The sequence below is a fragment of the Myodes glareolus genome, chromosome 21 (assembly GCF_982192425.1).
Source record: "Myodes glareolus chromosome 21, mMyoGla1.1, whole genome shotgun sequence".
NCBI classification, from domain to species: Eukaryota; Metazoa; Chordata; class Mammalia; order Rodentia; family Cricetidae; genus Myodes; species Myodes glareolus.
The window spans coordinates 51,670,713-51,691,979 of record NC_142046.1 but is presented as its reverse complement, the minus strand read 5'-3'; the positions used below and the strand labels follow the sequence as shown (position 1 = coordinate 51,691,979).

The following is a 21,267-nucleotide window of genomic DNA, read 5'->3' as shown; positions in this document are numbered from 1 at the left end:
GTTATTAGATTTCTGCTTACTACTTGAAGAAGTCATGTATTCTCCACAATTAAAATTCAAGAATGAACCGCTCCTTCCTAAAACAAAAGAAAATACTACCTTTCTTAATAGTAACCTTTTTTTTTTTTAAATTTTGTATACAATATTCTGTCTGTGTATATGCCTGCAGGCCAGAAGAGGGCACCAGACCCCATTACAGATGGTTGTGAGCCACCATGTGGTTGCTGGGAATTGAACTCAGGACCTTTGGAAGAGCAGGCAATGCGCTTAACCTCTGAGCCGTCTCTCCAGCCCCTAATAATAACTTTTTTAAAACTAATGGAGAATGCATTTTAGGTCGGAACATGTAAGGAACAGTATGACCTGCGATGACTCTACTTATCAATATAGTCATAAAAACAGTTATTTAAATACAAACTTTTAAACATATATCCTCTTAAACTGCAGCAAATACATTTTGGAAAACATAGTGAGACCCTAACTCAAAATAGAAAAAAATGAAGTAAAGAAAAATCAAAACATTTTACAAAATAACATTGACAATAAGTATGTTGTTATTTGCCCAAAATATTAGATTTGAGTTTGTATCAACTGAAGCTGAGTTTTTTTTTAATTATTATTTTTATCATCATCATCATCAAAGTGTTTAAGTTTGTCAGACAAAGTTGCCACTACACTTTTCAGTTTATTGATTATCTTTTCTGAGAATAATAGATACTAAGCAATATTAATAATGTTTTAAATACCAAGTTCCCTTTGTTGAGGAGGTGGCCATGGGGCTCTGTGGTAGCAAATACTTAACATATCTGAAGCCCTGGGCCCAGCTAGGGAAAGGAGAAAGGGAAGGAGAGGTTGGGTGAGAAGGAAGTAGGAAACCCTTAATGTTATTTATCTATCTTTCAGTAATTGGTACTTTTATAAATTGGCATGTATCTTAAAATGTAATTTTATTAGATTGTATAAATTTGTAAAGATTATTGTTTTTATTACTTATCATTACCTTACTAAAATGCCACATACTTTAAAATTAAATAAGTGTGTTTTAATTTGTCACTTTACTCTCTTTGATGGAAGATATTCATGACTGGCTTTTAAATCTATACTTTTTGTTTTGTTTTTAGGAAAAAGTATTGGGGGACGTGGCCACAAGATTAGCGACTATTTTGAAGTAAGTTTGTTGAGAATTATTTCCGGTTCCTAATTCAGTATAGTTCTTCTACAAGCTGAAAATCATTTCTTTGAAGCACAAAGTCAACTTTTGAGAAGAATGTTGGCATTGTAGAATTTTTCTTTCCTAGAATCATTAAAGTTTCAGAGTGCTTCTTCACATACTTGTAGGTAAAGGTAGCTGCTAGTTTTCTGTTTGCAGACAAGGGACCTGCAGACTGAACTGGGGTAAACAGAGTAGGCCCGCTGTCTTACTGCTTCTATCAGCATGGACTTTCTCCTCTCTTGGCTACAGTGAGCTCTGTGGATGGAGATTAAATAATTGGTAGGGATGTGGCTCTGAAGAGGCGCTGAAAAAGACAGCTATACTTTTAGTCCTTCTTAATCTAGACTATTTCCTTGCTTCTGCATACTTTTGGTTTCCAGTTTCTATTTGAAAAGATTGATTTGCTTGTTAAAACAACAAATGTTACTTCTTCAGTAGAAAAGAAGTCTTCACTCGAGAGTGAGAGCAGAATGGGCTGGTCAGGACAACAGATAAGTTCAGACAGCATAAAAAAATCCCCCAATTTTTTTTCCCCCTTTGGTGAGAAGAGGATGTTTTTTGGGAGTTACAGAATCTAGTGTAAATGTTTCTAACCCGAAATTATCTACTGCCCTTTAGTTGACTTGAGCCACTCACAGTGAATATCATTAAGAACTTTTGCTTGAGGGTAGGGGTAAATAATCAAATAATCATCGTCTCTGGAACGCCTACTATGTACTGGATGATAAACTAAGCACTAGATTGTCGGGGGAGCCGTGTAGCCTAGTCTCGACCAGCATGCCACCTGGCCTGCGGGAAACAGACTCTAACTTGTCGAGGACTAGTAGTCCATGGGACAGCGTAGGACTTTGCAAAACTCATGCAATTTGCAGACTCTTTTCTCTCATTTTATTGGTGATTCTTTGGTTTTTAGTTTTACTTTGTCAGTCATACATGCAATAGCTGGAATTTCCTCTGGAAGGTCTGCTCTTTCTCAGATCTTTTCCCCAAAGTTTCAGCAGGGGGTTAATGCTTTTCAAATCTCTTATCTGGAATTTCTAACTACAACTTACAATCCTGGCAACATTTCTGGCTCAGTGGAGACAATTTTGAGAAAACAGTACTTGGAGCGTTAACCATGTCTCACCGTTCTGGAAAGGGGGAGTAGGGCATGCAGACACAGAATAGGGAAGAAGCCTCAGGAATGTGCCTGGTGCCAACTGCTGAGAGTAGGTTCCCTGGACAGCAAGTGTATAGAGTCAGTGATGCGATCTAGTATGATCCAGTGGGAAAAAATACAATGTAAAGTATTGGATGAAAAGATCATCTTTACCATGCACAGGAGCTCACAGTGTTAGAAGTATGATAATAGTGGATGGGAAAAGAACATCTCATCAAAGTCTGCCTTTTATAGAGAGACTGAGATGTGGGACCCTCTGGAGGAAAGGGAATTGTATAAAAGCATATCTTGCAAACATAAATAATTGAGTTTGAATTTTGTTGTCCTAAAGCATTGTGCCTGTCTCTCCCCCCCTTTCTTCTCTCTCTCTCTCTCTCTCTCTCTCTCTCTCTCTCTCTCTCTCTCTTTTTTGTAAGCTTTGTAACCACAAGTAGCTGCCAGCTGACATCAGTGCTGCAAGAGCAGGATGTGTCTGGCTGGATATTTAGTTAAGCCTGCAAAAATGCTGAGCTCTATGTCTAGAATAAGGTTATGCAGGAGATGGGAAAGTGTATTTGGGGAACCATAAAGGGGAACAATGGGACTTTTTTTTATAATGATTATGATATAGTTCTTAAACTATGATGTATAAAAGTCAAAAATAGCCAATAGTAAAGCTGTTCATGTAACCCTGGTGAGAAAAATTCTATTTAAATATAAATAAAGATGACTCAAGCTATTTGGGCCATTTGAGTACAATCCACTTGGTAGTCAGAATTTTTTCTTGTGCCGACACCCCTTCCCTGTCTAAGGACCTGAACTCTGTTGGAGACTGGACCCAAGCACTAGATGAAGTGAGTGAAGAGAAGTTTTTGGGTTGTAGGAAGTTGTTTAGTAAACACACTAGCTAGTTCCCATTTCTGCCATTCATATCAAACTTAAGTTAAAAATAAAAGATGGCTGGACAGTGGTGGTTCACACCTTTAATACCAGCACTCAGGAGGCAGAAGCAGGATGATCTCTGTGAGTTTAAGGTCAGCCTGGTCTACAGAGTCAGTCCGGAACAAGCCAAGATTGCACAGAGAAACCTTGTCTCAAAAAACCAAAATAATAATAATAATAATAGTAATAACAATAATGATAATAGTAACAGTATGAATAAAAGATGAAGTAGACAATAAACTACTAAGAGGAACCAAGCACTGTGAAATGTGCTTCTGGTCTTGGTACAGAGCCATGAACTAGGAGGAAAGTGCTGTGGAGAAGATTGTTGACTTCTGTGTGCAACAAAGGCGTGAACTCCATAAGAAAGAAAGGGATTTGTGAAGATTTTGTTGTTGTTAGAGGGAAAGGACTTGTTCTCTACAATTATATTATGTACTGCAGTGAATATTTGGAGCACTTAACATATCTTGTGAACAATGATCTAAGGTGGTTGTGTTCACTAAAATCATGTGTAAAATATTTTTTTAAATTCTTGGGGTTAGATCTAGACTTACTGGCTTTCTTTAAAAGAAAAATTTATAGGAAAACTACTAAGCTTTGGAGGAAAAACAGAGAAATATGTTCATTTTGGGGATGATTTGTCTTTGAGTGGAGCACAATAACAAGTCAGAGTCAGAAGATAAAATAGTAGGCATTGTTATATGATGTAGTCTTAGGCCTGCTCTTGCTATTTCTGGACCCATTTACATGACTTTAATTTTATCTGAAGCAAAGTATAGTTAGGTCTGGGGATGCAGACCATCTGTGTAAGACCCTGGATTCACTCCCCTGTACCACAAATAAAATAAGGTATATATAAATTAATTCCTCAGAAGTCTAAAATAGCAATTATACTCTCCCAATTCTCTTTCTCAGTACCAGGGTGGAAATGGCTCAAGTCCGGTAAGAGGCATCCCTCCTGCAATCCGTTCTCCGCAGAACTCGCACTCACATTCCACTCCTTCCTCATCTGTAAGTTTTTACTAGCCAAAGATTTTACTATGCATTGTCTTTGTCTTAGAGGTTATGTATAGTTAATAATTTAAAATGTGTTGTTTTTGTTGTTAACTTTTATATAGTCATATTTGTGTTTTAAAAGAGAAATCACTTCAGTTCATGAGTTGAATCATCTTTAGTGGTCTGAGTCTTATGAAACTTTTATTGTTGAAAGTGATTTTTTTTTTTGGGGTCAGATATTGTGTTGCATGCCTGTAATGCCCGCACTTAAAGAGATGAAAGCGAGGTGGATTAGGAGTTTAAGATGGGTCTGGAGAGGTGGTGAAGAGCACTCTGGTTGTTATTCCACAAGACCCAGGTTTGATTCCTAACATTCACATGATGGCTTATAAACATTTATAACTCTAGTTCCAGGGAATCTGGTCTCCACAGGTACCAGACACTCATGTTGTGTACAGACATACATGCAGGCAAAACACCCATGCACATAAAATAAATAAGTAACGAATTATATTTTAAAAAACAAGAACTAGGTGTCATCAGCTATAGAGGGAGTTGGAGGCTGTTGTGGGCTACTTGAAACCCTGTCTCGGGATTTTAAAAAATGAGTTTCTTAGACTGAAGCTTTCCTGAATTGACTAAATGTATCCAGTAGCTTTATTCTGTTAAGAAAAAAATTCTGTAGAGCTTGTGGGGGCTAAAGTAAGTGCTGTAGCATCTCTCTCTGTATTCAGTTGTTAATTTCTGATTTTTAACTTTGTTATTGATTAAATTTCTCAATATAAAAGCAGTCATGACTCATTTAGGGGAATTCTTAAGAAAAAGTCTGTTCTGTTCAGCATAGGAGAAAGATATTAAAATTAGCTTGTAACTTTAAAAATTTGTTTCTAACATTTTAAGACAGAAGTTTTATGTGTATTGTTTTGCATCTTAGATTTTATTTTTCATATACTTGGAAGTTGATTATTTAACCAGAAAAATAAAGTTGACTTTCAGTATTTTGAAGAAAAATTATAAATTCATAAATTATAAAAAGTAGAATTTATTACTCAAATAAAATGACAAAAAAGCACCCTTTTGTTGTTTTCTATATCCTCTTCTACTCCGTCTGCAGACATACTTAGTGTATCTCACACGTTTTGTTCACTGGCATCCATATGTTGCCATTTGCAAAGGGGGGCTGAGGACTTAGCTTTGAAAGCTGAGACAGTGTTGATACAGTGTTGCCATCCACTGCTTTCTGTTTTAAACTGATGAATACATAAACTGTAAAACTCATTAATAGATATGATTTCAGAGTTCTTATGACCATACATTATTATTCTAATACTAAGAAGTCTGTTCAGACCTTTTATGCCTGATTTCTTCTTTCTTTCTTTTCTTTTCACCCCCCCTCTCTTGCTTGCTTTTCTCGCTCCCTCTCTTCCTTCCTTCCTTCCTTCCTTCCTTCCTTCCTTCCTTCCTTCCTTCCTTCCTTCCTTCCTTCCCTCCCTCCCTCCCTCCCTCCCTCCCTCCCTCCCTCCCTCCCTCCCTTCCTCCCTCCTTCCCTCCTTCCTTCCTTCCTTTCTGTTTGTGTAAGACAGGACCTCACTGTAGCCATATCTCAGCTGGGACCCACAGAGAACTACCTACGTTTGCCTCCCAAGTACTGGGATTAAAGATAGGAGCTACTGTGCTCAGCGATTTCCTCTTTTAGTGAGGACAATCTGTTTAATAGTTTTGTCTCAGAATGATTTGGCTATACTTTGTAAAGCATTAAGGTTTTATGGATCTTGAATGTAAGCTCCCTTTTGGTTAAGGAATGTATGGTTTTTCACATTGGGCCTCATATAGGAGGAACTCAAGTATGCTCACTGGTTAAATAAATGATAATAAAAAGTTTTTAAAAGGTATTACAAAATAAAAATCTTCTTCAGAAATGTTATTGCTGAGTAGAAACTTTTTTTATTTTTTAACCTAAGGTAGAAATTTTAACCGTATTTTCTAGGTTCGACCTAATAGCCCTTCTCCTACTGCATTAGCTTTTGGGGACCACCCTGTTATACAACCAAAGCAGTTATCCTTTAAGATCACTCAGGTAAGTAACAGCTTTAAAATTTTGCTGTCACTTAGGAGACTTTTGGCCATATTTATTTTTTTAAATGTTTATAGTTTGTTCTGAATATAATTGTAAAGTAAAATTAAGCATAAGAGATAACTTACTAAACTCAAATGTTGTCAAGGCAGAAGGAACTGAAGTATCATCTTAGAACCCTTTGTTATACACTCAAGCAAATGTCTCAGGCAATAAAACAGCCAGAACAGTCACCACATGTCAGCTTTGCTCACTGAATGGTTTTCAACTTAATATCCAAGTTATCTTCATGGTGCTATCGTGTGATGCTAAGTGAATGATAGAGTTCATTTCAATGTCTGTATGATTATACCACTTAGAAGAATCACTTAGATTAAAGTACTTGGATTATATTAATGTTATTATTACTACTATTAATGTTCAGTTTCATTAATTTTGAACACAGATCACACTTTTTGTAGGGGTAGTGTTTTGTTTTGCTTTGCTTTGTGGTGCTAGGGTTCTGTGCAAGTGAAAAGCAGATGCTCTACCACTAAACTGACTGCCTCGCCTATACTGTCTTGTCTGTCTCTCTGTTCATTTGTTTATATATTTATTTTTAACATGTATCAGTTTCTGGATAATACATTTTCAGACTTGGAATTGAAGAGTGGGTTTGTCAGTTGAGCACCTTGGCTCCACAGCAGTGTATTTCCATGAGACTTCCCGGGCCATATACAAATTGTTTTGCACATATTGAAACGTTCTTTGAACTGGATGTAGTGTTTCAGGCCTTTAATCCCAACACTCCCGAGGCAGAGGGATACTGATCTCTAGGAGTTCAAGGCCAGCCTGATCAAAACATGTCTACCTTATAAATATGAGCAGTTTTTGCTTATCTGTTGTAAACAGTCTAAAAACTGATTTAGCAGAGTAAAAGATTCTCTAGATCTTTGTATAGTGCAAAGCATTTGTATAAGAACTTTAATCAGTTTTACACAAGGTTTTCACATTTATACTTTATATTAAGATCTCTGTTTACATACCACATACTGCTTTTCTTTGCTGTTTGAAGTTGGTAAAAATCTGCCTTCACATTTATGTGTAGTAGTGTATATGACAGAGATAATAAAGTAGCTTTCTTTCATTTAGACTGATCTTACAATGCTGAAATTGGCAGCATTAGAAAGTAATAAAAATCAGGACCTGGAAAAGAAGGAAGGTCGAATAGATGATTTGCTCAGGGTAAGTAATATGTCATGGAGGGGAAATTATGTGACTTATTTTGGCACAGTGAAACTATTGAGAAAATATTAAATATGGCAAAAATACTCTGTATTTTTTTTAAAGATTTATTTATTATGTATACAACATTCTGCCTCCTTGTATGCCCGCACTCCAGAAGAGGGCGCCAGATCTCATTACAGATGGTTGTGAGCCACCATGTGGTTGCTGGGAATTGAACTCAGGACCTCTGGAAAAGCAGGCAGTGCTTTTAACCACTGAGCCATCTCTCCAGCCCCAATACTCTGTATTTTTAAACAGTAAGCTTCTTCTAGTACTATATGTATTGTTAGCCTCTATAAGCACCTACACACTTGTATACAGAGACACACATTTCTAATTGAAAATGCACACTTTTGATGGGTAGCAGCGTGTGTCTTTAGTTTTATCACTTGGGAGGCAATAAACAGCCAGAACAGTCACCACATGTCAGCTTTGCTCACTGAATGGTTTCCAACTTAATATCCAAGTTATCTTCATGGTGCTATCGTGTGATGCTAAGTGAATGATAGAGTTCATTTCAATGTCTGTATGATTATACCACTTAGAAGAATCACTTAGATTAAAGTACTTGGATTATATTAATGTCATTATTACTACTATTAATGTTCAGTTTCATTAATTTTGAACACAGATCACACTTTTTGTAGGGGTAGTGTTTTGCTTTGCTTTGCTTTGTGGTCCTGGGGTCCTGTGCAAGTGAAGAGGCAGGAGGATCTCTGAGTTCCAGGCCACGCTGGTCTACAGAACTAGTTCTAGGACAGCTTGGGTTACACAGAGAAACCCTGTCGGGTGGGAGGAAAACTAGCTTTATACATTTTTTTATTTGATTATTTACTACCAGTCAGATGCTCATTTACTGTTAAATAGGTTATTGCTCTCTGCCCGCCATCTAATACCAATGAGGTTGGAATCACTGCCACAGTCCTGTGAGATTTTCAATGGAAACTTTAATTTCAAAAATAAATTCGGGGACTGGTAGATAAGAGCACTTGCTACTCTTGCACAGAGTCCTTGGTTGTGTTCCCAGAACCCATGTGATGGCTCACAACCCTCTGTAACTTCAGTTCCAGGGCATTTGTAGTGCTCTCATGCATGTTGTACACAGATATACATGCAGGCAAAACACTCATACACATAAAATGAAACCTAAATTGGATTCCCCAGAATCTACATAAAGGTGGAAGGAAAGAACTGACTTCACAAAGTTGTGAATTGTACACAGACATCCTGGCATGTTCATTCACACATACATCATTCACACATACAATAAAATTTAAGAATACACCTAAAAGTATACTTAGAATGTGAATAAGGCATAAAGCAGGATTTCTTGTCCCTTGCTACTCATTAGGGTCACCAGGCGGAAGTACTAATTTTAAACTCTGCCTTGTGGAGTTCTGTTTAAATTGATGTGACGTAGCTTGGGTGTCACATCCCTTACTGGTAACCACTCTTCTGGCATCAGTGACACCTGTGTTCAACCTTCCTTTGTGTTTTTTTGTTTGTTTGTTTTTTAAAGGATTAATGCATCTTTATTATGTATATAACATTCTGTCTCCTTGTATGCCCGCGCACCAGAGGAGAGCACCAGATCTCATTACAGATGGTTGTGAGCCACCATATGGTTGCTGGGAATTGAACTCAGGACCTCTGGAAGAGCAGTCAGTTTTCTTAACCACTGAACCATCTCTCCAGCCAACTTTGTGTTTCTTTATTATTGTGGTGTGTGTCTCCGTCCATCTCCTTTGAGACAGGGTCTCTAATTGACCCGAAACTCACCGATTAGAGTAGACTAGCTGGCCATTGAGCTCCTGGAATCCTCCTGTCTCTCCTACCCTGTACTGGAATTACAAGCCTGTACCATGGGTTCTGGGAATCAAACTCTGTTCCTTGGACTTGCAAGCACTTTGTTGACTGAGTCATCTTTCTAGCCACTGTGTGTACATTCTTTTTTACACTTGATTGCTTGTTGACATTATCCTGTATGGGTTCTTTGCTGGAGCATTGTTTTTATTCGCACCCACGTTGATGAGTAATATAAAAGTAACTTGATCTCAATCTGCTACTTTTCATTGCTGTGGCAAAATACATGAGCAGATCAACTTAAAAGGAAGATTTATGTTGGTTTACAGTTTTCACACATTTTAGTCAGGTTTCTTGGCTTTGTTTTCCTGGGCCCTTCGTGGTGGGAGAACGTAGGCAAAGCAAGTGGTACCTGTAATAGAGCACTGCTGCTTACTCCATAGCTGCCAGGAAGCGGAGAAACAAGTGGGTCACATACAAGACATAATCTAAATTCAGCCCTCCTCCCAGGGATCTAATTCTTCTACAGGACCCACTATTAACGTCAATTTATTGGTTAATCCTCTGATGAAGTAAAAGCTCTCATGATCAAGTCACCTCAAGGCTGTCAGCCATCCCTTTAAAACACCAGCTGTTGGGGACTGATTTTATAGACTCAAACCCTAATGCTTTGGTTTGTTCCTTCCAGTTTCTACACTAAGACTCTAAGGAGTATACCATAATTTGCATGATTCTCCCGATTTTGACTGGTGTTTTGTTTCTGATTTTTCTAATACAAAGAATTCTGCTAAGAAATTCTCAATATGTGTCTCCTAGGACAAATGCAAGATTTTCCTCTGTTGTAAGTATAGGAAACAAGACAATAGAGAACATAGAACATATCCATCTTGTACATTATAATACCAAAATTTCCCCTCAAGTGATTCTGTTAATGTAACAGAACTATGGATCATTGTCTGTGCCATGTCCTAGCGTTGCAAGATTGCAAACACCATTCTTCCTAACAGTGTTAATGACCAGGTGTAACCTGGTATCTTGTGCTTTTGTTACACATTCCTGTTTACTGATGACTATTCAGTATCTTTTAAAAATAATCATAGTTATTTGTCTAGTTTTCTGTGAAATAAGTAGAGATACAGGGTCTCATCATAGCTTAGCTGAGGCTGTCCTTGAATTTTTGATCCCCTTTGCCTTTATATCCCAAGTACTAGGATTAGAGATGACTGCCATCACACCCAATTGTGTGTGTGTGTGTGTGTGTGTGTGTGTGCGCGCACATGCGCGCACGTGCATGTGCACGCATGCACGTGTACCTGTGCATGTGCGTGCAGGTGTTAGAGATCAAATTCAGGACCTTTTCTAGTTTGCAGTTTTTAGGTTTTTTTTTTTATATTGGCTTCTTCCACTTTGTGAGATGTCTTTTTATTACTTCGTGTTGTTTTTTTTTACATCATTGATGATTATATATGCTTTTACATTACTAAATATCTTAGGTTTATAGTTTATACTTTGTGTGTATTAAATTATCAAAGATACCAAAAGAAGTAATTGTAAGAGTCTAAAGATGTTCTTCAGTGTACAGTGAGGTCACGAAAGTGAATGAGAGCAAGGAAGGGGGAAAAAGGAAAGGGAAGGGAGAATGTAATTATAATCTCAAAAAAATTTTAAAAAGTAAAAAAATTGATCTTTTAGTACATTTTTTTGATTGAACTGGAATTGGTTTATATATTGGTATAGTGTGAAAATAGGGTTTCATTTTAATTTCTTCCTATATTGATCACCAGCTATCCAGTTGAATTAAAAATTCATTCTTAGACTACCGGTTCCACCATTAAATCTTATTTCCATATGCAGTGCTCCTCCTCCTGTCCCTGTCCCTTTATTCTGTTTTGTGTATTCCTAAATCAATACTCAGACACTATTTTAGTGCTTAGTAGTAGTCTTCGTTGGTAACACAATATAAATTACACGAAATAGAAATGTACTTTTGGAAAGAACAAAAGTAATAGCCATCTATATACAATTGCATTGCAGTTTCATGAGACCTTGGCTCTTTTGGCAGTTTGCTTTCTTCTTCAGTGCATGATTTACATCTTGAAGGTCACCTCTGGGTCCAAAATAAAAATAGTCACAGTCATAATACCTATGGTCTAAGCAGAAACCTGAGACTAGAAGAAAAGTAAGGTATAAAAAGCATAATTCTGTGTACAGCCTTCTTGAATATTCTATTGAGTTTATTTAAATTTCTTTGTAGGAGAAGCTGGGTTTGTATTCGTTTAGCAAGGTACATATCAGTCCAGAATAAAACATTTTATTTCCATTATTATGCAAGAAGAGTAGAGTGATTGTAATTCCATGGCTTTATATTAAGTCTTGACATACAGTACACATGGTGTATGCCCCATAATCCAGCACTCTGGGAGCAGGAGGAGGGCAGCAGGATCATTAGTTTAAAACTAGCTTGAGCTATACTTACGGTGAAAGACTGTCTCAGACAGCCACACAATTGTATATATACAGAAAACCCTCAATGTGCCATTGGGCAAATACCATTTCCTTCGTTTGGGCCATCTGAGCCTTAATTTTGAGGTCAGTTCAAGTTAAACATTCCTACTAACTCTCATATCATGTTGAGGCTTTGTTTGAACTGTTTTAACAGTGATGATCTGTTTGTGCTAGATCTCATTTTGTTGCCTTTGTTACACAGTTTATTCACATGGAACTTTAGGTTGGCAGTTATTTTCTCCCAACATTTAAAAGTGTCTTAGTCTTTTGGTTTTTGTGTGAATGGCCTAGACTTGTGTATCTTAGTTAGTCCCTAGAGTAGCAGTGGCAGCATTGCTGGAGAAAGTGAAATTCCCAGGCTCTCCTCTAGACCTTGTGATTCAGAAAATTTGTGGGGTGGGATATCTGGACAGACCACAAGAGTAATTCTCTTCCTGTAATGGCAAACTAGTCAGACTCTCTGGAGTTAGAGAGAGGCCTCCTCCTTGAGCCTATAGCTGCCTGCAGAGCGAACAGAATTAGTATCCTATTCACAGCAGGCTGGAAGTAGTTAATTGGTCAATAAATTACACTCTTGTCCCGGTTTAGTAGAAAAAGTGTTGTGAGAGATCAGGTTGTGTGAGAGAAGAAAGTCACATCCTCTCTTAAATGTGTGATGCACATGATCTACCACATTTTATTTCTAGCTGACTTTATACTACTTCTATTTAGAAATAAGGGAACTGGGTGGGTGTTAGTGGCACACACCTTTAGTCCCAGCGCTCAGGAGGCAGAGGCAGGTGGATCTCTCAGTTTGAGGCCAGCCTGGTCTACAGAGTGGGTTTCAAGATAGTTAGGGCTACAGAGAATCCCTGTAATGAAAAAAACTGAGGGGGGGAGGCGGGGAGAGAGAGAGAGAGAGAGAGAGAGAGATTCACATTATGTAACCAAAATTACATACCTTGGAATATACATGTAAATATCTAGAAAGGTATATAAATTTTCTGTATTTTCTACTATGCAGGTGAATTAATGTTTAATAGTAAATAGACTTTTGGTGTTTATCTTACCTATATAATTTATTCAAAATACTAAAACCATTACTAAGATTTTCATATACACTGATGCTATACCTTTCATTTTGTGCTCATGTTGTAGGCCAACTGTGATCTCAGGCGGCAGATAGATGATCAACAAAAATTACTTGAAAAATACAAAGAACGATTAAATAAGTGCATATCAATGAGTAAGAAACTTCTTATTGAGAAGGTGAGTCAGCACTAAATTTTCCTTTCCCTCAGTACCTTCCTTTGCCTTGTATGCCTTTAAAATCCGAGTGAATGTAATTGTTTTTTCCCACATTTTCAGAGTACACAAGAAAAATTGTCAAGCAGAGAGAAGAGTATGCAAGATCGGCTTCGCCTTGGGCACTTTACAACAGTCAGACACGGCGCTTCTTTTACTGAGCAGTGGACAGATGGTTTTGCATTTCAAAATCTTGTGAAGTTAGTCATGGTTACATTTTTTAATTATGTGTGTGTGTGTGTGTGTGTGTGTGTGTGTGTGTGTGTGTGTGTGTGTGTGAATGCAGAGGCCTGTGGAGGAGAGAGGCATTAGAGCTGAAGTAACAGACAGCTTTGAACCACCAGATGTGGATGCTGGGGTTGAACTCTTGTCCTTTGAAAGAGTAATGTGTGTTCTTAAGCCTTCAGCCACCTCTTTAGCCCCCATTGTTTTATGTTCAGCATTTCCTTACTATTTGAATGTATAAAACTTAACACATGAAAAGAATAACAGATAACTCAGCTCAGTAATTAACAGAATTCTTACATAATTAGCTTTCATCTAAAGAGTACAATGTATTTTCTTTTTAAATAAAATAACTTTCTGAACATTTTGTGTGTGGGCCAGAGGCCTTTCTACCTTGTCTTTTGAGATAGGGTCTCTTACTGAGACTCAGTGTTTCTCCCCAGTGAGCCTTTCACCACGGAGTCATCTTGCTTGGCCCTCTTTTTCTCTAAACTTGATTTTCCAGAGTAAAAACTAACCCCCTGACTTTATTGGTGATGGTGTGTGTGTACATATGTGTACGTGTGCTACTACTACTAAAAGAAAAAAGTGGTTAGAAGTTTTATGCTGACTGAAAAATGTGTGGCCCTGTCTCCTGGAATTTATTTTTTATTGGCCCTTGTGTTGCTCAGATTGCTCTTGAGTTCCTAGACTTAACTGAACTTTCTTCCTCAGCCTTTTGAGTTCTGGGACTACAGGTACATACCACTGTGCCCACCTTACTTTCGTCTCATTCCCCCCATTCCTTAAGTGGTAAAGATCTCCCTGATCTCTGTGCCTTAAGAGAAGAGTTCTTCTCTTGCCTCAGCTATAAGCTCCTCACACGTTAGTTGAACTAAACATGACTAGCATTTCAGTGCTAAACTGTAAAACAAAGAAATTGTTGCCACTCTTTTTTTTTTTTAAAGTTCACATGGTGATCGGTTAGGGTGCATTGGCTATTTGTGTGTCTGGGAGCTAGGACCATGATCCTGTGTTTCGTTTCTTGCCTTGATGTAAAAACCTGGAGTGTAGTGTTTTCAGTGTCTCCACTGCCTTTCCAAGAACGCAGGCTGTTTCACATCGTGTCAGATTAGTATTGCTGTTTCAAACATATACTCACAAAGCAGCCTTGTCTTGCCTCCTGACTCTCAACAGGTGTATTGAACTTTTGTTGAAGACAGCTGTTCTAGGTATTAGCTTATCACAGTGAAAGAATCTCTACAAACCTAATCTATGTGGGGTTTAATTCTGTGGCTAGTTAAAGGTTGTTAATATTTAGTATATGTGACCAGAAATGAGATACTGAGTCACTTGATAATACAGAAATAATATTGGGAGGAAGATAAAATTTTGACATTTAAGATGGACAGATATTATAGATGCACAGGTATTGTTGACATGAGCTACCATACTGAATGCAAAACTAGAGAGCAGGAAATGGATTTGAGATGAAAAACCTTAACTTTTAATATTTTGTGAGCTAGAATCTCTGCTACTGAATTCAGCCCTGACTGTCTTACAGTAATGTACATATTAGGGACTAAAGATATGGCTCAGTGGAAGAGCACTGGATACTGTTCCAGAGGACCCAGGTTCAATGCCCAGCACTTACATGGCAGTTTACAATCATCTATAATTCCAGTTCCAGGGCATCCTGTCTTTTCTTTTGGTGTCTACAGACACCAGGGATGCATGTGGTATACATATACATACATACATACATGTGGACCAAACACCCATACACATAAGAGAAAAGTAATTTAAGAAACAAAATATTATTACTACAGCCAATAGTTGTTTCTCAGAACAAAATTCTTTGCATATTACTGATTAACACTGATTATGGATTACAGAGTGTTGCCTCAGGATGTTCACATTAATTGTTAATAACCTAAAGTGATTAGAAAACGAGGAGAGAAATCTCTGAGCCAGACGTGATCCTGAATATCCACTGTATCTGTCCCATTAATTTTTTTTTTTTAGTAAATTTTATTAAATTATAAAAGTTTCCATTTCCGCCCCCCCTCCCAACACCCTCCCACTCCCCCACTCCCCCCCTCCTTCCCCTCCCATTAATTTTTTTAAACTTGCTACCAGACCATTTATTTATACTTAGAACCATTGTGAAATCCATTTAAGATTTACTTTTTGATTGTTTTTGTTTGGAATTCTGGGTATCTGACCGAAAGGCCCCCACATAGTGGACAAGTGCTCCACCTCCATTCTACACCCCTCCCTGCTCCTTCACAAGTTTACTTTCCATTAAGTAAGACCACGTTCGATTGCTCCTACATCTAAATGGAAACAGAACTTACATATCATTCTTGCAGAATTTCGATCTTGGTTCTTGATTCTTTTTTTTCGTGTCTTAGCTCTCCTCCCCAATGAGGCCACAGAACAGGAATGTGTGCAAACCAGCGCTCAGTCACTCTGAAGAAGGGTGGTGCGGTGGGGCAAAACATTGGGCTTGCTCTAAACCTCAGTAGCATGACCATGTAGAGCTGTAACATATTCTGTCTTGGCATGGTGGGAGGCCTGAAAGGAACATAGTTACTCTTACTGTCAGAATAAACTTAATGTGTTATAGGATGAGCAAGTTGTTCCTCTATTGGCTGTTGGGATGACTCATCAGGTAAAGGCACTTGCACCAAGCCTGATGACCTGAGTTCTGTCCTTGGGACCCACACAGTGGAAATAGAACAGACTCTCAACTTCTACATATGTGCTTCTGACCTCCACACGTGTTTCCCCAACTTTTTGGTGCAAATTTTGCTCTGTGACTTAAATTCCTTTTGAACTTACGACCTCTCACCCCAATATACGCACATGCTGAGAATACAGGTCTACGACCTGTAATATAATTCTGTATTAGACATAATATCTGTCAGTTTTTAGAATCTAAACTTTTTGGAAAATTGTTTTAGATTCTTTAGTGGGAAGTGCTAATAAATTTGTATTAATTTCATAAATAAAATTTTCAGTTTTGTAATTTTTCTACTGTTTATATTTTCAGTTCCCCTCTCCATTAAGGTCAAGTCTTGTTTTATTTCAGAATGTCAACTGCATTACTATAATTTCTTTTAATAAGGTAACACTTCATATTAAAATTTCACTTGCCTTTTATAAGCTTTTCTAGAAATATTAAGGCTGAGTGATTAAATTATGTTTAAAATCTACCCCAGATTTTCTTTTTTTTTTTTTTTAAAGATTTTTTATTTATATTTTATGTATGAGTGTACTGCTTGTACCCCTGCCTGCCAGAAGAGGGCATCAGATCCCACTATAGATGGTCGTGAGCCATCATGTGGTTGCTGGGAATTGAACTCAGGACCTCTGGAAGAGCAGCCAGTGCTCTTAACCTCTGAGCCATCTCCCTAGCCCCTCTACCCCAGATTTTCATTGGATGAGGCTTTGTTTTGTTTTGTTTTTAGCTCATTTATCTAACAGAATCTTACTGTATATACTAGTATGGTTTGATCAACATGCTTAATAGTAAGGATACAATAGACCACACTAACCAAACTTATTCCAGTGAAGTATCTGTTGTGAAATCCTGTGTGGCCACACACTTGTCTAAAGATTTCGGGGACACCACTTCATTTGAAGACTGTGTGAAGTGAGACCTGTAGGTTATTTTGGTTCACTGAGTGTGATGAGCAGAGATAGCTCTGCTCTTAAGAGCTCTTGGCTGCTCTTCCAGAGGACCTAGGACCTAGGGTGTGGTTGTTAGCATGCAGACGATGACTCACAACCTTCTGTAACTCCAGTTCCAGGGGAACTGTTCTCATCTGACCTCTACACAAACCAAGCACACTTGTAATGCACATGCACGTAGGTCTATATACAGGGAACACTCTCGGTTGTGAGGTAGCATGCCTTTAATCCCAACACTTGGGAGGTATAGGTCGGTGGATCTCGGTAAGTTCAAGGCCATCCAAGTTCCAGGCCAGCCAAGGCTACACAATGAGGTCCTGTCTAAAAATCAAATGAGCAAACCACTCATACACATAAATTAAGTAAAAATTTAAAAAAGAGCGGAACCAAAAGAATACAGATTTAAATTATGTGATTGTTTCTTATGATGTATTTTTCCAGTTTTTAATTGCGGAAAGTAATGGGAGATTAATATGACTCTGTTTGTTCATTTTTACACAGACAACAAGAATGGGTAAATCAACAAAGGGAAGATATTGAACGGCAAAGGAAACTTCTCGCCAAACGCAAACCTCCCACAGCTAATAATTCTCAGGCACCTGCTACTAATTCTGAACCAAAACAGAGAAAAAACAAGGCAGTCAATGGAGCAGAAAATGATCCCTTTGTTAGGCCAAATTTACCACAACTGTAAGCCTCTGTTTTAAATTTCTCTCCTAACATTGTTAACAGTGAACAGTTATTCATAATTAATACTGTACAAACAAAAATAATTATAGTCAGAAAAGATGTTAATTGAAAAGTTATCTCTGACCTTTAGCTCTAAGTTCGAATTTTTAAGTGGAGAGTGGGATCTTCTCCTTTTGTGTATCTGAATCAGCTGACAGTACCAACCTAGTGTTCAAATTAATGATGAGCCATTGACGTGCTTTGCAATTGTTCTCCACACCTATGAGCTCAGTTCCTAGGCAGCTGCAGATAGTGGTGTCTATTCTGTTTGGCTTTTTAAATTTTTTGTTTCGATTACTTTTTGTAATTCAAAGGATAATAGTGCTTTTAAAAGTTGCATATTATAGAAAATTTAGAATGTTGTACAAAAATTTATGTGGGTAAAGATGTAGGTACCCTTTGTTTTGCGGAAATATGTGCTCCTCTGTTGAAAGAAAATACCCTGACCCTCACCCCTGCCATGCCAGTGACTTCTAAAAGCAGAAGCAGAACAAAGCCCTCATTACAAAAGGCACATGGTGATTCCAGCCAACCTCTCCACACATAAAATGGCCCTGCTTTGTGCTTTCTGCACTAGTTATTTACCCCATTTTCTTGTGCATGTTCTTCATTCATTAATCTTCGTCTTCTTTTTTCTCACCTGCTTTTTTTTATTATTATTTTTGTTGAATCCTTTGCTTTTCATCTTTATCTCCCTTTGTTGCCAGGCTAGTCTTGCATTTCGGGGCTCAAGCTGTGCTCCTCCCCCTGGTTTCCAAAAATTTGATACTACATGTGCAGACCACCCATGCCCGGGTTCTTCAAAATCCATCTTAAAAGCATTTCTTCAAGTCATTTCTAATTTTCAGCTGCAATTAGTCCTGTGACTGTTATTTTTAAAAAACAACTTAGAGCCATGTTTGGCAGCAGAGGAGCTGTCTTAAAGTTTTGTCTTTTAACTCTGGTGTGTAGGCTCTTGGTCCTTTAACTCTGCTGTGTAGGCTCCTGGGTCTTTAACTCTGCTGTGTAGGCTCCTGGGTCTTTAACTCTGCTGTGTAGGCTCCTGGGTCTTTAACTCTGCAGCAATATTTTATAGACAAGTCTTTAAGTAGGATCTCTGAGTTCAAGACCAGCCTGGTCTATAAGAGCTAGTTCCAGGACAGGCTTCAAAGCCACAGAGAAACCCTCGAAAAACAAAAACAAACAAACAAACAAGCAAAAAAGTCTTTAACTGATTTAAATTTATTATTAGAGCTTTTAATTTGAATGATGTTGAATGCATGTTGAAATGGGGATTGTTTCTAGTATGTAGAAGCAATGATTTCTATGTGTTCTCTCACATCGTAGAGCATTGCAGAATTTATTTTTTATTTTATTATATTATTTTTTTATCTGGGTTTTTTATTCTTTTGCTTGTCTTTAGTTTTTTTTTTTTTAAAACCATGTAGAGTTGTGTCATCTGTGATGATACTTTTAGTTCTTCATGTACAGTTAGGATATATTTGTTTCTTATTTACTTCCAGTATAGTTTTGACTATTCTTCCAGTATAGTAGTGAAAGTGGGCCTCCTGTCCTGTTCCTGATCTTAGGGAGAAATGTTTCTTTCCTGTTACAAATGTTTTCTGTAATCACGCTTGCATTTCTGAGATGACTGTGTCTCGTTTCCTCGCTCGTCCATGCTGTCATCTTACAAATGCTAGCATGGCTCCTGATGAACTATCCAGTAAACGTTCTCTGGATTGTAATAATGTTCTGTGCGCACCTCTCAACACGCTGACTAACCCTGTAGTTTGTGCATTTGTGTATTGTGTATTGAGGCTTCGGGTTGGTTTTCCTGCTTGAACAATATCCTTAAAACATGGAATGATAAGTTTCTTTTAAAATGAATAGTTGCTGGTTTCTGTTATTTTTGTTACCTAATACTGGTAAATTATTGTTACATACTTTTTAATTCCAGCACTTAGGAGGCAGAGGCAAGTGGGCCTCTGAATCTAAGACCAGCCTGGTTTCTCAGAGCTGTACAGTGAGACCCAGGCCATCTCCAGCCAGCCCTATAGCCGTATATTTTAAGACTAGGAAACCATGTTAGTAGGTAAACTTGTACCTATGGCATATCGGCACAGCCAGAAGCTGTTTGCTATTATTTTCCTAACTCTGTTTACTGTAGCCTCGCTCCATCCACATGTGCATTACAGCAGTTCCTTCTGCTGTTTTGTTTGTGACAGGGTCTAGCTTTTAGCCCAAGGATTTCTGTGTTTTAGGCTTCAAGTTATCAGTTTTTAAACATTTGTATTTGATTGAATTTTTTTCACCATGTTTTGTTAGTTTTTAATTTTAAGAAAGTACTAATCATTAATCTCATTGTAGAATTAAAATCTCACTTTTGGCAGGCTTACTCTGGCAGAATATCATGAACAAGAGGAAATTTTCAAGCTTAGACTAGGACATCTCAAAAAGGTATGTACAATCCATGCTGGGTCTCTAGTTTGTTGTCCAGAGTGTGGAGAACTGTTAATTTGTGAGGCTTAATTCTTAATTTAGTCAGTATTAATTGTTTAAATGTTTTTTTATCAAAATTCATAAGCAGGACATTTTTATAACCTAAGTGATGTAGTATGAACTGATACAACTGAAAACCGGTTTGCTGTGTGTGTTTCAGTGTTTGTCACTGTCACTTCGTACTTGCTTACAGACTTTGAGACCGTAATCAGTCCTTTGTTTCCATAGGTCTGAGTTTGGTGAAACTCATTTCCAAACACTAGTAGAGATTGTTTTCCTTTCAAAATGAAGTTATGAGCAGACCCAAAATTTACTTATTGCCAGTGTTTATCCTGCTTCCTGCTTTTCAGTTATTTAATTTTTAAAAAAAATACAGAATGATATATAACTATAGCTGAACTAAGTGAAGGCAATGTCTGTGAAGTCATCTGAGGAGTAGGATGGGACCAAGGACCCCATATGGTAGACACAGCTGCTGTTGAACTATATACTAAGCCCTGTTTGAGATGTTTCCCATATGCCACTTGGTTAGAGCATTTAGAAAACTCTAGTGACTGTCACCAGGCCACATTTGCCTGTGCCATTGCTCAGAAACCGTCACCCTAAATTACGTGAATATACCCCAAAAATATTAATTGTGACCCTCTTTTGTTTCCCTGACATCCTTCTGTTGTGTTATGTTGTTGAGTTTTCTCATGCTCTCTGAGATGTCTATGCAGCTACAGTCTGTTGTCCATAGCAGATGGAGCTGTAGATAGAGCTGTAGCCGTAGTGCATTAGCCGTAGTACTAATGAACTGTGAGGCAGGAGGGCATCTGTAGTACCGGAGAGTCACAAGTGTTTGTGTGTCCACAATAGGATGTTTTGTTGAAAGGAGATATATTTGATGCCCCACATAAAAATTCACCAAGGGCTAGTGAAATGGCCACCTGGCCA

The 21,267-nt window shown here is 37.9% G+C and overlaps 1 protein-coding gene across 2 annotated transcripts in view; it reads left to right on the top strand.

Annotated features, from left to right (window-relative positions):
• Tlk1 (tousled like kinase 1) overlaps positions 1-21,267 on the top strand; it is a 103,580-nt gene that overhangs the window by 61,451 nt on the left and 20,862 nt on the right. Inside the window, exons 5-12 of one of the 2 annotated variants that reach the window (XM_085680972.2) lie at positions 1,122-1,168; positions 4,212-4,307; positions 6,280-6,369; positions 7,498-7,590; positions 13,078-13,188; positions 13,288-13,424; positions 17,626-17,814; positions 20,223-20,289. In XM_085680972.2, the coding sequence (XP_085537098.1) occupies positions 1,122-1,168; positions 4,212-4,307; positions 6,280-6,369; positions 7,498-7,590; positions 13,078-13,188; positions 13,288-13,424; positions 17,626-17,814; positions 20,223-20,289 (830 nt within the window). The remainder of the gene's footprint in view (positions 1-1,121; positions 1,169-4,211; positions 4,308-6,279; positions 6,370-7,497; positions 7,591-13,077; positions 13,189-13,287; positions 13,425-17,625; positions 17,815-20,222; positions 20,290-21,267) is intronic. The other variant, XM_048426250.3, reaches the window with a different exon arrangement.